The sequence below is a fragment of the Corvus hawaiiensis genome, chromosome 5 (genome assembly GCF_020740725.1).
Source record: "Corvus hawaiiensis isolate bCorHaw1 chromosome 5, bCorHaw1.pri.cur, whole genome shotgun sequence".
NCBI classification, from domain to species: Eukaryota; Metazoa; Chordata; class Aves; order Passeriformes; family Corvidae; genus Corvus; species Corvus hawaiiensis.
In genome coordinates, this window is record NC_063217.1 from 45,253,765 (window position 1) to 45,271,046 (window position 17,282).

The 17,282-nt window shown below is 41.9% G+C and overlaps 1 protein-coding gene across 2 annotated transcripts in view; it reads left to right on the forward strand.

The window, feature by feature from the left end:
* The first annotated feature begins 1,553 nt into the window (after positions 1 to 1,553).
* SEC24B (SEC24 homolog B, COPII coat complex component) overlaps positions 1,554 to 17,282 on the forward strand; it is a 45,980-nt gene continuing 30,251 nt past the window's right edge. Inside the window, exons 1-3 of one of the 2 annotated variants that reach the window (XM_048304139.1) lie at positions 1,554 to 1,829; positions 7,794 to 8,498; positions 16,478 to 16,663. In XM_048304139.1, coding sequence (XP_048160096.1) covers positions 1,715 to 1,829; positions 7,794 to 8,498; positions 16,478 to 16,663 — 1,006 coding nt within the window. In that variant the 5' untranslated portion in view covers positions 1,554 to 1,714. The remainder of the gene's footprint in view (positions 1,830 to 7,793; positions 8,499 to 16,477; positions 16,664 to 17,282) is intronic. The other variant, XM_048304138.1, reaches the window with a different exon arrangement.

Below are 17,282 nucleotides of genomic sequence, written 5' to 3' on the forward strand. Positions count from 1 at the left end.
TCACTTCTACAATTCTGATTCTCTTCCCCATTGCACCCGGATGGAGTGGGGTGGAGTGAGCGAGAGCCTGTGTGGTGCTCAGTAGCTGGTTGGGGTTGAACCATGGCAGAGGCTCTCCAACACTTGTCTTCCTGTTCAGAGAATATGTAGCATATATTCTGCACAGAGACTGGAAAGTCTTGCCTTATCTCACCTCATCGTTCCTTGTGAAGGCCTGTCTCTATAGATAGCATGTATCCACACTGGAGACAGACAGAATACAGTGTGCACTCCTAACACTGAACGAAAGGCCTTGCCTCAGCTCACCCCATCTCACTGAGGCTTTTCTGTTTGTACAAGAATAATTACAGCGGGAGAGCTTTCACCTCACCTCACCTTCTGAGGCCTTTTCCTCTGTGCAGAACATGCACATTACCTCTGTGTATTCTAGGGTACATTTAGACCTAAAGTAGCACATATTACCTATACATACAAAAATGTCTCAAGCAAAATGATGAGAGGTGTGTGTATTGTACATGTGTATATCTGTGTCATGAGGCAGGGACATGGAGCAACCTCACAGAATCTGTCGGATTGAAATAGACCACAGTGGCTCATCCGGTTCAAACTCCCTGCTCAAGCAGGGTCATCCTACAGCACATGGCATGGGATTGTATCCAGATGGTTCTTGAGTATCTCCTGATAGTCAAGTGAGGGAGACCCCACAACCTCTCTGGGCAATTTGCTCCAGTGCACAGTCACCCATGCTGTAAAGAAGTTAACGTGCATCAGTTTCTGCCAGTTGCCTTGTGTCCTGCTGTTTGGCACCAGTGAGAAGAGCCTGGCTCTATCCTCTTGGCAGCCCCACTTTAGATATTTATAGAGTATATGTGTATAGATATATATTTACATATATATAGATTAAATCCCCTCTCAGTTGTCTCTTCTCCAGGCTTAACAAGCCCAGCTCCCCCAGCCATTCCTGATAAGCAATGCTCTAGTCCCTCAAGCAACCTTGTTGCCCTCCACTGGACATGCTCCAGGAGCTCCATGTCTCTCTTGTGCTGAGGAGCCCAGAACAGAACCCAGCACTCCAGATGTGCCTCACTAGGGCCGAGTAGAGGGGCAGGATCACCTCCCCGAGCCTCTCCTCACCGTGCCCCGGCCTGCTCACAGAGTCACAGACACGGCATGCGGCCTCGCCACACACAGACTAAGCGGGCCGGGCCGGGCCGGGCGGTTTCTCCCCGCCACAGGGGCCGTGCCCGCCGGGAGCGGGTGAGCTGAGCCTCTCGCGGGGTGCGAGGGCCGGCCGCGCTGCTCAGCCCATCCTGCCTGCTCAGCCCGTCCTGCCTGCTCAGCCCATCCTGCCTGCTCAGCCCGTCCTGCCTGCTCAGCCCATCCTCGCTGCTCAGCCCATCCTCGCTGCTCAGCCCATCCTCCCTGCTCAGCCCATCCTCCCTGCTCAGCCCATCCTGCCGGGCCCGCGGCCGGGCAGTGCCGGGCGGGGCGCGGCCTCACGGCGGAACCGCCGCCAGGGGGCGCTGTGGGCGGCGGCGCTCAGGGCCGCGACGGCGCGCGCGGCTGCTCGGGCCCTCCCGCGGCTCCCGACCCTCGCTCGGCGCCCGGCTGTGGATCGGGCGGCGGAGGAGAAGGAGAGGAGGAGGAGGAGGAGGAAGAGGAGGAAGAGGGGCAGGCAGGAGTGGGACGCAGTGAAGAAGCGCTGCGAGGAGTCATGTCCGCGCCCGCGGGGCTACCGCCGCGGCCCGCCGCCGCGTTTTCCCCGGGCGGGCCTGGCAGCTCCCTGGAGGCCGCGGCCCCTGCGAGCGGCGCGCCGCGCTGCCAGAACGGTGAGGGGCCTACGCGGGGCTCGGGCGGGCGGGGAAGGGCCGCCCGCGGGGTCCCCCGGACGAGCTGCGCCGCTCCTGCGGCGGTGAGGCCCCTGTGGGTGCTGGGGGCCTGCGCGCTCTTCCTTCCTCCCGGGGGGGCGGGCGTGGGCCCGGCGGATCCGGCACGTAGCGAAGCCCTTTGGCTCAGAGGCAGCAGGACCCGCCGGAGCTGCTCGGGGAAGGTTTGGGCCCCCCGCGGCTGCGTGCGGAAAGAACTTGAGAAGGCGCAGCCTCTTCTCTCTTCGCTGAAGGGGCGAGGGAGGGGATATCCGCACCTTTCTCTCCTCGCGGATTTGGATCTGCCCGGTGCTGTGGCGCCTGCTTTGTGGCGTTTCACGAAGGCTCTGGAGGCCGAGGCACCTCCAGGCCTCGACGCTGGCTGTCGTGCGTGAGAATGGGCAGAAAATCGCGTATTGGGGGCGAGAGTACTCACTTTGTAGCAGTATATGAACTTAAAAGTATTAGGTGGGGTGAGCGTTCACACAACTGGATCTTGCGATCTGAGTTGAACAGGCAACATTGGACCAGTGAAATGTGGGTCACTGAAAAACAAAGGCAGAATAGTTTAAAGTCACAAAATATTGACTCCCATTTCAGGTGGAGAGGTAGTGAGACTGACTGTACTATGAATGAAAGTAGTGAGTGTACACTTCCGCATTTTTAAATTGCTGCACTATAAAATCAGTTCTTTATTGACACACCACATTAACTCTTCAAAATCCCTACATAATCATCTCCTCTATGTAATATTGGTGTGGTAAATAAATGTGGCCTCTTGCATAGAGTTCTAGCTTATACTGTTAAATCTTTTGTAGCAGACTATTTCCTGCACAGGTGTGTTTTCTGAACAGATCAGTATGCAGGGTAAGGACCTACAAAATATTTTACTTGAGAATTGTGAATTTTTCTCGTGTCCAAAAGGGAAATTAAGTGCTAAGCACTTAAATGCTTATAAAGTAGGTGTTGAGGCAGTCACCGAAGAAAATGAATATAATTAAACGGTAGGTTTTAAGGAGATAGTGATACCTCAGTTGTGTCCAAACTGGTATTGTAATGCTGGTGTTTGTAAAAATTGTGCAGAAAATGCCAATCGATATGGCTTTTAATCAAAAAACATGCCGTTATCGAGATACAACTGCTACAGCATGAGTAACCTGGAAGTGTTTCCAGAAACAAATAGAAACTGTCATCACATCTTCTCTTCATGTTCTTAGCTGAATGAAATACTAATTTTAAAGAGCCATCGTTTTTGTTGTTTTAATTAATTAACTCCTTGTTGCTGCTAATATTGTTAGAAACAGCTTGTGTAAAACAGGGCATAGGCCATTTATTTTCTGAAAAACACTTTAATTCTGAGAAATTTATACACCGTTCAATAACAGACTTGAATTGGTTTCTGTGTTCCTTTAGATGCTTTTGATGACATTAGTCAATAATTTTAGTCTCTGAATTTTTTATTTTGTGACATTTAGCAATAGCATTATAAAATGTTTCTGTTGGTCTATCTGTTGTGTTGTAGTGCTAATCTCCTGCAGTTACAACACAGGATTTGGGGCTTTTTTTTTAAATTGAAGTAGGAGGGGAAGTAGAGGGGAATAGTAACATAAAATGACTAGTGGAAATTTCTATTCTATCTCATAGAAACTAAACCTCACAAAGAGGACTGTCATTGCTTTTGAAATTTAATTTTATATCACTGTAATGGAATTTAAATGTAAGATTCTAAAGTGAATTGAGCTATTTCTATATTGGCTGAAGGAAAATACCAGTGTATCCTTTCAAGTGTTTAGAGTGCTCTGTGTTTTAATTTGATTAAATGTGAATTTTTCAGTTAAAACTTTGTAGTTGCTGCCATCTGATGAAAAAGAGTGTTTTTTGCAGAAGGCAAGCAGCCTGTTGTACATATGATGGTATTAAAAAGGATGTTTAAGTTTGTTATTAGTAAGTTTTGCTTGGTTCAATGACCAAGTCCGTTTGAGATCCTTGGAGACTTTAGTTTTTGTTAAATTTAGGGGTGATTGTTTTGTTGGGTTTTTAAAAGTAACTTCTTGTGTATATGGTATTATTTTCGAGAAGTTTTTTTTTGTAGTCTTACAAGTGGCTTTGTATCTAAGTGGAAAATGACCTATTTCCTAATTTCAGCATAACAAAATGGTTCTTGTTAAACCAGTACTGAAAGATAGTGTATTTCTTCAGTAGTGATGGAGGACTTCAGCGCTAACAATTTAATGTATTGAAATGCAGCACTGAGAGGATAATTGTATTGAATCCCCATGGCTCTTTAGAAGAGTTTTGTCTGGTGCTGTCTACAGCTGGTTTGTAAGGCTGCCATTGGTATCTCTACTGGCACTTTGGAAGCAAAATTTCCATTATTATGTTATTTAGCCTTGTTTTTCATCCCTCCTCAGACTTTGGATAGTTTCAGTCAATTTAACAAAGAGAATAGAGATGTGAAAGATGGGAAACCTCTGAATATTTTGTGAAAATGGGAAGCTGTGTGAATGAAGGAGGAGACATCAATTCTGTGACTGAGCTGTAGTGAGAGCTCAGCAGCACCTTGATCTGCTGGTTGGTTTGCCAGCAGTAAACAAGGGACAGTGGTGCTGCCCTCTGCCCACGGAGTGAAGGACATGTTTGGAAGCTGTGGGAGTCTTCTCTGGAGGTGGGTAAAGGGATGTTGCAAGTTTTGGAAAGCTCACAAGTGGTTTTGGATAGAAAGGAAGTTTGGTATTGTAGCATCTGTAGACTCCGTGTAGGTAGGGTATGTGGCAGATGGCTGAATTATGCTGCTGAGGGAATGCATGGACGTAAAAACCAAACATGGCATTAGCAAGCAAAACTTTACTAATTCACTTTGTGGTATAGTCATAGCACTGCTGCTTTTTTGTGTGGGAGTTTGGAGTTTTTTGCATGGTGGCTCTCCACCCCCCCCCCCCCCCCCCCCTCTTAAAAAGCATTAAGATTTTTGAGGTTTACTATCACAAGGGGGTCCGATGCTGGTCAGCACCAGTGTGCCACGACCTTCCTAGAGAGAGTGTCCTGCAAAGAACAGCTCTTCCGGGGGGATGGCAGGCCTCCCTGGGCAGCAGGGGATTTCAGCAAGTGCAGCGACTTCTCTGCTACAAGTAATATCAGCTCTTTGTGAAATCACCCAAGGCGAACTCGGGGACAGAGAGACAGGAGCCTCGTTTGGCAGTTCCACAGAGGCAGCTTTTGTTGTCCAGCAGCCCCTGTGAAGGGACGGCCAGGGACAAAGGCTCCCTAGTCTGGGGCAGAAACAGGGGCTTTTTATGGGAAAGGCAGGGGGTGGGGTAGAAACCAATGAGCCAACTGGGTACAGACTATTACCATATAGAAACAAGGCGTGCTGGGGGTGCTTCACTTTGTCACCATGACCCAGAGGAAGGTTGCTTATCTCTGGGAGAGTCTTTTTGCCCTCAGGCCTCTCTCCTCCAAGGGAGTGCAGAGGGCTCTTGTGCCAGGGGTCACAGCCCTCCACAACTTCCCCTTCTTTTTTTACCAAGAACGCCTCCCGAACACCCTTTTTAAAGCAGCTTAAAAAACATGAGAACATGGGCAATACAATAAGAATTACAATGAAAATCCACAGTTTACCTGTTAATGTCTGTGTAATTACACATTGTAACATTATATAAAATATTAGTTTGTTCATAGGAGAGGTTCATTGCTTTCATTATAGAGATGATGTGTTAGAAATACACCTGCTGTGTGCAGCTGGTGTGTGATTAATGAGATTTTGAAATGATACTGAAGATGTATTCTGATTTCCAGTGTTGTAAACTGTCCAGTTGTCTAGCCACCATTAGTAGCTTCGGCTACTAGTTGCAGTGCAAAAATTACTTTCTACTCACATTCTTTATAATCAAATGGAGAAAAAACTCACTTCAAATAATGAGATTTATCTTTCATCTCTAATTGTAAAACTTGCTTTCAAAGGACCTGCAGTTTGAAATCAAAAATATAATTTTTCAAATATTGTCTGTCTCAGTGAAATTTTCATGTGTGTATTTATAGATGTTTCTACTTAAAATGTGAATAAAAAGGACTCTGCATTTTATTATGTAGAGACTGAAATCTTGTATTGGTAATTTAATCTCTGTTTATGGTGTGTGCTTTTAAAAAAGAGCTAGGTACTGGAAGACTTCACAGTAGATGATTTGATATGCAACCTTTTATTTAGAAGTCAGGTGCTCCTAGACCAGTTTCTAAATTATACCTGCTCAGTTAGTTGAATCTGCATATATCAGTAGAACAGATGCACAGACTTTTCAAATAAAATATCTTTTCTTGACACCTTAAGTGACATAGCTGCTTAAAGCCATAAGCCTTGACACGTGTAAGTTATTGGTGTATTTTTGGGTTTGCTTTTTCAGACTTTAAAAAGCAGGTCAAAAGTCTGGCAAAGTTCATGTATCTGGTAATGACTTGCTAACTCAAAGTCATTTTCCTTTAAAGGAGAAAAAACTATGCAGCTCTATAAAGTAGTTCCCACTTTTTCAAGGAAAAGGTGAATCAGAAGCGTAGTTACATGCTCTCCTCAAAACTTGAGATAATTTTTTTTTTAAAGCTCTTTATGCTTTTCTCCAAAGTGCCTCTCTGTCTTTTACCCAGCCATCCAAGTTACTGCTCTGCATTTTTTTTAGCTCCTTTCTTGTCTGCTCAACTTCCTGTCAGTTATGAAAGGGCATTTTTAATTTCACCAGAAAGCAATTTTGGGCAGTATCTTCCTTATTTATAGGGGTCTGTTAACAAATTCATTATTAAAATTGCCTTGCAAGTTAATCATAGGACACCTAGAGGTTACTTGGAAAACAGTCGTTTTTCAGAATTTCAAGACAAGGGAATGAATGCTTAAGTTTTGTAATCATTGTAAATATAAGCAGGGGAATCAACTATTCATTATTACCTCAGCTGCCGTTTAATTTGTGAGTGGGCCAGTGCTGTGTTTGTGTTTTTATTGACCAAGGAGTGAGAAATAACACCACAGTCATTCTGCGTGGTGTAAGCAATAGGGTGTGGCAATTTTAAGAAAGTAAGTTATCCAGACACAGCATCTGTGGTTCACTAAAAATAAAAACAGGGTTAAGGAACAGAATGTGAGGAAGAACTTTGAGATTTTCCATTGAATAGTTGGTCCTGAGAAAATCAGTTTGGACATAGTTAACATTTGGTCTCTAGCAAGCAAGCACTTGTTTGACCCTTGCTGGGCCAGTGTGTAATTAACCTCTAATGTTGCATAGTCAGTTGCAGTGATACCAGAGGTCAGTTTCTCTGATATCAACATCTCTTACACGTGATGTAAGTATCAGGCAGTAAATTAAAATGACATGCCTTATCAAATACTCTGTAGTTCCATAAAAACATCAGTTTTCCTGAAAGCATAATACATAAGGACATAGAAGACAAATATAACTGCCCTGCAACTCTTTATCTTGGTCACTGTATTGAAGACTTGTAAAGAAGAAATACCTATATTGTTATGTAGTGACATACTGATTTGACTGCAGCTTTTCAGTTTCCATATTCAGGCAGTTTCTGTAAGGCAAACCCTTGTGTTCAAACACTTAGAAACACCAGTTTGGTGTTTATTGTTGCTCACTATTTTTTTTTAAGTATTAACCTCTTATAAACTGTTAAAAATATTCAAAATACAAACAAGAGGCCAACAGTCTTGGCATGGAATCCATTTTTCTGCTACTTCTGTGTGTGTTTACTAATTTCTTCAAATACTGTATTTGCATGTGTTATACTTGGTTTATCCTCTCTCTGCTGATGGGGATTGAACTCAAAAATAGTGACAGAAAAGAAGAAGAAAGTAATTGTTTGTTAGTTCAAGTGCAGAGTCCCTTTGGCACTACTAGCAGATGCTCATTTAATACATGTGATGTTTTCTCTTCATTTCAGGTCCTGTGCAGAGTCAGATGCAGTTCCCCTCTGGCTATGGCTCACATCTTCCAAACTACAGTGCGCCTTCAGGACACTATTCCCAAGTGCCCAATAAAGCTGCTGCTTCACATCTGGATAATCAGTACAGAGCCAGTTACTACCCTGGTTACTATTCAGCACCAGCACAAAACGTTATGACATCTGTGGGTAGCAATGTGTTGAATGCACAGGAATCACAGCAATTGTACAACAACACTCCTCCCCATTCAGGGGGGTCCAGTGACAGACCTGTTCAAGGAGCAATATCATCTGCATCCTACTTGCATATGAGTGCTCAGCAGTCATATTCAGCATTTGATAATCACTACAGCACTTCTGTCAGCTCTTCAGTTGCATCTCAGGGATTCCCCCTCAATTCTGATCACTATGCCATGCCTGTGGTTTCTGGTGCCATGTATCCTAATGTTTCCTATCCTCCCGTGGCTGCTGGCGGTGCGTATGGGCAGACATTTACCTCGCAGAGTCTACCTACTGTTGGACAGTTCAAAGACACAAATGCGTTTTCTAGCCAGAGTACATCAGTACCTCATTCTGTTCAACAGCACGTTCCCGTGGGATATAATACAACATTATCGACTGTTTCGTCTGCTCAGTCTGTGCAAGACAACCTCAGCAGGAATCTCACTGGATCAGTTGCTAAAGTAAACAACCAAATAAATACAGGTATGGTATTACTTGAAAGATCGTGAACTTCCAGATTTGTCTGGGAAGCATAAGTAATCATGTGCTCTTGTTGGCTGGGGCTTGTTCACTGTAGAATTCTGTAATGTAATTTTGAATTCTGTCACTCATTCTTGTAGCTTTTCTAATTTGGTTACCACAGTCCTCACAATAGCAGCTACTTGTTTCTATTGAGAGATACAGAAAAAATTCACTATTTAGGGGATGGTTTTAGTTTACTGGTGTGTTTTTCATGTGCATAGCCTTGGAAGGGAATTTTTTCATGCAGTTCTGCAGCAATGGGTAATTTCTGAAGTATATCTGTTAATCACAAAGATACTTTTTTCTGGCTAGAGAATTTTTCATGGTTTAAGTAATTTCTTTAAATTTTGCATTAGTGAACGCTATGAGAGACTGAAATGTTAGTTGTAATGACTCAAAACAATCAGCCATTTGTGGAGGCCACAGGGAGCTTTGCTGAGGCCAGGTGTGCACACCTTCTCCAGGGGGAGGAGTGTTTTTGGGAGTGTGGTGTGTGATGGGGAAGCCTTTGATCCACACAAGACAGGGAGGGTGAACACCCACCACCAGTGGCTAGAAGCTGGGTTTTGAGCTAGATAAGAAGCAGACCCTGTGGAGGCAGGGTGATATTTTATGTCATGCCAGTTGTCCTTCTTTACACAACTGTCACGCTTAGGCCAGAGGGTGTTCATCCCTTCTGATGGGGCATAACTGGCTCAGCTGCACTGACGTGAGAGGCAGCGTCATGTCTTAGAAGGGATCATAAACCATCAAAGACCCCCGAAGTGCCCCCAGACTCAATTTCTGAGGCCTTCCACCAAAGGACTGGGCATGATCCACAGTGTTGCAAAAGACAGTGTAAAACTCTCCCGCCTGCATGCAAAGGGAAGTGCTTGGACTTCCCTTGTACACCTGAACATGATTAACCCATTGAACTCTGTTGTGTTGGGCTCCCACCACCAAGAAGACCAGAAGAAGAGGACTAACAGGACACTGGATCCCCAGGTGGTGATATCTTTCTATTTATCAAACACATATAATTTATGTATATTCCTTTTCCAAGTTAAGTATAGGTGGCCTGTCCACTTCAGTGAAAATCAGTAGAATTTTGTCCCATTTGGATGGTATGAGGCACCTCATGATATGAGTCCATTCTCATCCCCACGTGCTGTCCATGCCTGTTATCAGCTGGCTTGTGGCTGCCCAGTGCCCATGCCATTTGCTGAAACCTCATTGGTGAGTTAAGGTGATGTAACAGCACGTGCTTTACTCCCAGACACATGTACAACACCTACAGAAGTGCAGAGCGCTCTGGAGGCCAGGCTGTCTTCTCCTTCATTGACTTGGAGAGACCCAGGGCCCTCAGAAGTTCGTGGTTTCTATGGTACCATTTCCCCCATGCTCCACAGGGAAAGCTCACAAATACGATGTCTACCACATTTGCGAGTTCCTGGATGTGTTTGTGATGATGTTGGTATTTCTTCACTTTTTCTATGGCCGCTGCTTCTAAAGATGTGTCAGTACACTCGTATCACACAGTCACATCCACCACGAATGTTTGGATTTCCTTCACAAAAATTAAGTCCGGTTTGTATAACCCATTGCTGTTATCTCTTCTATGTGGTTCCTGAAACACTGTCCAATCTTGCTTTTTTGCTTCCTTTGATAACATTTCACATAGGTAATTGTGCCTTTTAATTCTTGTATCCTGCACAATTGGGCAGTTCCCAGTGAAATGAGAGCATGTTTTATTCTCAGCCTGGGAGTGCCTGCAGGATTTGAGGTATTTTTCTTGTCTACCCCTTGCCACTCTCTTGATGGGTCTTAATCTGTCATCACTCTCTTTCTCTCCCCTCCCCTCTCCTCTCTTTTTAATTATTCTCTCATTACTTCACATTTACTGTTAAATAAAATTCATACCACTGAGTTTGGCATATGGTCTCATTTGCACCTTAATTCAGGCAGAATCATCTCTCTAGTAATAGTAATAATTGTATCTTAATAAACACACATGCATTTTCTCACAAATTTCAGGGAAAAAGGGGAGCCCTACATGGGTTTGGAGTCAGCTGGAGGCTTTTTAATCAATAGTTTTGATAAGCATTTGAAAGAGTTAGGAAGTTGTAGCTGATTTTTGTAGGCAACAACTTGATAGTTTTAGTATGGATGTAGCTATAAAGTTGTGAAGGTGCCAGTTGAGGGCAAGTATTTTCAGTCCTCACGGGTACTTTCAGCTTCTGTTTTGTAGGAAAACTGAGTCCCAGTTCATGGGATAGTACTTAGTACTACAGAAGCATGGAAGAGATTAGAGATGTGGGAGTTCTTTCACATTGAAACATCCTGCTCTGCAGATGAGAGAGCAATGGTCTGTGCAGGAAGATTCTGATTTTCTTTCTAAACTGGGAATTTTCAGACTTCATGGAGTTTTGACTTGTAAGCAGTGCCAGACTATGGCTTGCTTTCTCTACTGAGGACAGATATTAGATAGCTGTCGGTTTCCTTTTTAATGCTAAATATTTTGGATTATGGTGTAACATTGAAACCGTTTTAGGAGTCCTTGTAACTGAGGTTTTCTCAGACCAAGGACTTAAGACAGAATATGGCCTTGGTAAAGCTTTGGGAAAAGCAGTTAAGCTTAAATGAAGCTCATCCAATCCACAGTTTGAATTTAGTTTCAATATTGTTTCCCATGTGCCCAAGGCTAGGATGTAGTGTGTCATGCTCAGTTCAGTTTTATACTTTTAATATTAGTAGATTTGAATTCTGTGCTGAGGAGTGCTCTGTGTAATTTTCTCCAGTATTTCAAAACTATGAAACAAAATACCGTTTAAAAAAGAAAAATAGGGAGCTCCTTGAAAAGCTCCTGAAGTTACTGTCATTTCGTCTTTGAGCATAAAAATGAATTCTTTCAAGGACTGGCCAAAGAAGTTGACTCTGTGGAGTGCAGAATCTGCAGCTGGACTTGAAGGAGTGCAGGTATCTTTCCAGAATAGCACAATATGCAGTAGGCGTCCGAAAACAACTTATTGTTTGTTGACACTGGTAGTGTTTTATTTTAATTTCAATGCTTGTTGATTTTATTTCCTGTGGAGGTGTCTTGAGATGATTTGTTCATAGCAATTTTTTTTGTAATGAGCAGCTGTTTTAAGGGTGGAACAGTGGAGCTGACCAGATGGTGAAGAGCAATATGAGCAGTAGTTTTATTTTTGAACTGTTCAATGCTGCTCTTAAGGGTGTGATTGAATTAGTACATGGCCTCAAGAAGAAGTAGTAATATTACACTTGAATTTTGAAGAACTAATGATAGACTTGGCTGTGGCATGGATGCTCACTTTGCAGTTATGAAAACTAACACTGATCCACTGTTTCTGTTACACTTGGGTAATACTGCAGTCCTTGGTTGGTTTGCCAGACTGTAGGCATCAGTAGTTAAACCACATTAAAACTCTTTATGGGCTTGTGAAGCTGCTGATAGAAGCATGCCCTGTGCTTCATTGCACAGTGGACAGGTTTCTGGAAGTGAATTATCTGGAAAATAATTTCTTTTTCCTCTGAATTCTGGTTCAGCCTCAGCACATAAATGATTCTGTATTTGCTGACTAAGAAAAGCAGATAAAGATAGCAACTGATAGCAAGGCTGAAGGAAGAGCTGTATGATTTTATTACTAACTCTTGAACACTTTAAACCATTTTTGATGCCTGGGGCTAAACCAACTGCCTCCAATGATATCTGATTTCTTTTAATCTAGAACATCTTTGACTAAAATATATTAAAAATCCAATTGCTACAACACCTGGATAGTAAAATACATAAATAATTACAAATAAATGCATAATAATAAAATTGTAAAGTAATTACAGTAATTGTTTGATCCTGGCATAATTTGTTTGCTTTTGAGATGCTGAGATGCTTTCTAAATTTCCCAATGTAGTCTTACTGTTCTCAAAGGTGGTCATTTTATACATAGTATTCTATTTGTTTTCAGCCTTTAAGAAAAGGAGTTGGATTTTGAAAATTATTTGCCAGTTCTTGTACATCCTTGGAAAGTGTCTGGATACAATACATAAGGAGCACAGGGAAATAATGAAATATCTGTTGGGAGGAAATTTTCTGATTCTTTCATACTCCCTGCTTTCCCCAGGAAGAAACAACGATGGGAAACAGTTGTCATCTGTTCTGTGCATAGTTTTTAGCTAAACTACTTTAAAAAAAAATTAAGATACGCTGAAATTCGTAAGTGCTTTCTGTGACTGTTTGTGTAAAGAAACTTGGATACAGTATCCTCCTGTTAGTAACGGTGCCGATAAGACAGTTTGCTGTACTTGCTCCTGTGCTGTGAAAGATGACCCTTACAGTCTTTCAATTATAAGCAAATTGCAGAAAGACTGTCAGTCAGGATGCTACAGTTTTGATGTATTTTTCAAAAGCACTTTTGTACAGTCAGCCCTGAAAGCTCTCTGTGATGAAAATGAAAGCTTTATGTAGAGGAATGATGTGTTAATAAAGTCTGTGTGTTCAAATAGGACTTACTTAGGCTGGTAACTTAGGCTGGCAAGATTTTTCAGAAGTTGTTTGATTTTAATTGTTTTTTACTTGAATCAAAAAAGTTGTCACCACTGGACTTAAATTGGTTTCTTTAAAAATCCAATTTTATGTATAGCCCTGCAAAGCTTCCAGCATGTTAAATTTACTAAGGTCAACCCCCTGAACTTCTGTATGCTGTGTCCTAAGGACATAGAACTGCAACAAAGTCTTCCTGAAACTTTAGCAGCCCTTCTCTGAAACAGCTGAAGTATTTTCGGCGAGCTTGCTGAGATTTCACTAGAAAAAAACAAATTTATTTTAAGAGGGGGTTTTTTTGCTGGTAGTTGACTGCTCTTGATGAATAATAGCCACTGAGAATAATTTGCTTTGCAATTTGAGATTCTTCTTGGAAGTTTACACTAGTTTAACCCTGCAATATCACCCTCTTCTAGCTTTAAATTCTGCATTTCAGCAGAACAGTGTTGGTAAAAATCCGTCCAGGAGTGTTATGCTATTTAAATGACATACTCTGTATTATTTAGGCTCATTGTCTTTCTAGGTCAGTAGTTTTCTTTAATGTTTTTCCAGCTTATTTCAGCTGCAGTCGGAGCACTCTCATTATTCTTGGTGCTCTCCAAGTTAGCATGGATGTCAGCCAGGATGCCTGAATTTTACTGGACTCCTCCCTGAGGAGAGGGAGCTGGAGAACTCCTTCTGTGGATATATGGCAGGGGTTTCTTTGCATCCTGGTATGTATGGACAGTCTGCTTGAACAGGAGACACTCTAATTTCATTATCTCACGGACATAGTTCCCCTTATGTCAGATCAGGATGTAAAGTCCTTGCTGCCCCAGTTCCGTGGGAATGTAGGCTATAATCCTGTAAGCCTGCTAATATAGGTGTGGTTGAAAAAAGGGGAAGGACTGCAGCCAGTACTGAAAGTCAGGAGCAAAGGATGCTGTTGAAAAAACAAGCTGCAGGGAGGTGGTACCTCTCTCCTTAGAAATTGTATGTTATGTTGGGAGTGGGTGTGTGAGGGATTGCAAAGGTTGTGAGGGCAGGAAATCAAGATCACAGCTGGAGCAACTCAAGAAGGATAATTCTTGCATCTCTTCTAAAATTTTGAGGGGATGGTGTGGTGATACTTTTTAACTATGACCTCTAGGTCTCAAGTTAGAAATTAAATTATAACTTTGTGATGATGTATAGGGAAAAATGATGAATTACACTACTAATCTGCTCAGTTCTGATTCTTCCTGTAACATGCCTTTTAGCTGTAGATCTTTATGCTTGATCATTTTTAGTGCAAGAGGTGTTCATGGTTAAGACGCATGAAGTTTTGAAAACTTCAGTACACATTGAAGGTGAGAGGAGTTGAATGTGAAAACCAGAAAATACTGTGTCATTGAGAATGAGGTTTATATTTATCACTGCCTGAGACAACTCTTGACTTCTCATGACATCAGTTGATGGGACTATTATATGGCCTGATTGTGTTTGTCCTGGTTAAGTTGATGGGAAACTTGTACTCTAAACTGGTGTCAGTCCAGCTTTGTCTTGAGCTAAAATAAGCAATCCTAAAATGATCAGTACTTATATGACAGAATGCAATCTTCTCATTGGCCAGAGAAAAAAAAAGGTGATAGCATAATTTCTGTAACCATGGATTGTTTCATGTGGTGACAGTTACCAACAATGTGTTTTTAAATGTTAACTTTGTTCCAGTGTTTCCTTTGGTCTTGGTTGCTTACAGCTTTCAAAGCCTTTACAGAGTCACCAAATAAAGTTTAACATTTAATTTTGCAGGTTGAATTTTTATACAAAGAAAAAAATACATTTTATTTCTCAGAGTTTTAAAACTTTTTTTTTTTTTTTACAATGCATTTAAAGGATTCATGTAATTTTGAAGGTAATTGGATAACCTTTGTTTGAGAATAGATATTAGTACTTGGCAGGAAGGTATTACATCTTCAGCTAATCCAGGTGTAAATTGGTTTTGGCTTTGAGCATGTGACACTGACATTACAGCATTTAGCACTCTCTACACTGGTGCTTGATGCTGCCAGCATTGCTATATTGACTTTGAAATGTGGAAAATACCATCACCCTACAACAATTCTCTGCTACAAAACCTGGATAAGCATGTGAATGTGGCAAAGAACTTCCCTTATTGTCTTGCATATCTTACTTGAGGAAGCTACTGTAATAAGAGCATTCCTGCTGACAGGTTCTGAAGCTTCCATGGGGAATCTGCAAGACAGTGGGTAGAAGCAGAGGTTATAGCAAGTACATCTCAATAAAAATGCTCTGTATGTTCGTTGGAAAAGGACATAATTTTGATTTTGATAAGCCTTGGGAAAAAGCTGTATATATGCTCAACATCAGAATTGAAAATTGCAAAATATATAAAAGTTCCCTTAAGATAATAAAGATGTGTGCTGTTAATTTGACTGTAAATAAGAAAAACAGAAGGATCATTTTAAGCCACCTCTTCTTCTTCACCCTCTAAAGGAAACCTCAATTTGCTCATAAAGTTCTTTGAGATATCACCTCCCATTATTCAAGGAGAAGTCAAGGGACTCTATGAACTACACAGCTATATGTGCAGAAGAAGCAAAGTTAATATTACCTCTGCATCCTCTAGCAAATTCTGTAACTTAAACAAGTACTCTACAAATGGTGAATTTTGTTCTTGCTTAATTTCTGTGTTTACTCAGTATTTTTGGTAAAACAATTTCCTTCTTATTTTTAACGGCTTGGTCTGTCAGGGTTCTTTTAGAAAGAATCATAATACAAGTTTTCTCAATTTATAAGCAAAGAGCAACCCTTATGTTGTCCTTGTCTTTGAACTGGACTGTGTCAAATCTCTCAAAGCATTAATCTGACCTTTTTTAAAGCAGGTTATATCTAGTCCAGATGCCTAAAACACATCAGAAGTTTTGTGAAATACTCAGGGTTGATTGAAACAGATTGCTTGGAATATGAGTCTCATAACTGAGTACCCAAATTGCAAAGTGTGATCAGCACTGCAAGGGAGGCATAATATTGGTCTGCTGCACAAGGTTTCCTCTCGTGGGAGGAATGTTGAGGGGGGCCTGTTTCAGGTGAACTACATTCCACTTATGTGGGAAGAGTAACTTGTAAAAGCACAGAGTTGAGGGGATGTAGCAAAAATAAGCTTCAGCTTAGTCTTGCTTTCACTTTTTTGCTCTTAGTTGTCAGAGCAATTTGTTCGTTATAATGGAGTTTTAGCACTATAGGTATTTAATTTTTTAAAGCAACCAACCTTTCCATAGATACTCGTTTGAAGGCATCTCTCTTTGAAGTACTGTATTGTTTTTTGTAGATACTGTGAAATCAAATGCGATTGCTTGTGTTGTGTAATTGTCTGTGCAAGTACATACAAAGGGTTCCTGCTTTCTGCTGTTGTTTTCAGGTGGCATTGACTCTTCACAGCCCGGGCACTCAGTGAGCCAGAATGTTCCATTTACCAAGCCTGGAGCTGGAACATCTGCTTCCTCTGCTGTGATGTCGTCAGTAAGGTCGCCTGCTCCAAGCCTGTCTTCAAAGCCACCATCTTCACCATCTGTTACACAGTCACCAGAGCCGGCCCTTCAGGAAGGTACTAATAGGGAATGGGAAGTTACAGTACAGACTTCTGCTCTATTCCACATGCACACATGAATGCTGGAAGTTTTATTGCTGCTGTTCTGTGTTTGACTGGAGTACATGTCTGGCATCTCATCAGGCTCCCTTAGTGGTGGTGTTTTATGTCAGCTTGTGTTTGATTTCCTTTGTCCAGGTGTTGTCTTTGGCTTGTTTGTCTTGTTGGCAGTCTTACATGTCTCTTGCTCAAAAAAACCTTCTTTTAGTTCCCGTATTCTTCTAAAAAGCTGCTCCCTACTTTTATTTCATAGAAGAAGGTCTAAAATTTAGCTGTTATAATTAGTCTGTATTGAAAAATGAAGTGTAAACTAGAAATTTGCTAGTTTGTGTGCGGAAACAGTGGGTTTGAGGATTAAGTGCAAACTGGTATAATTCTTTTCTTAACTGTAAGTGCCTGTGGAAAGCTGCTGCAAGAATTGTGGGAAAACAGGAGTTTTTGTATAAGCTCCTTCCTGTTCTGATGTTGGCAGCATCTTAACAAAGAATCATTTGGCTCCTGAGCCTTCTTCTAAATTAAAATTTACACTGATGTTTTGAGTTGCCTCTTGATTGTTACATGTTTCTGTATATAGTAT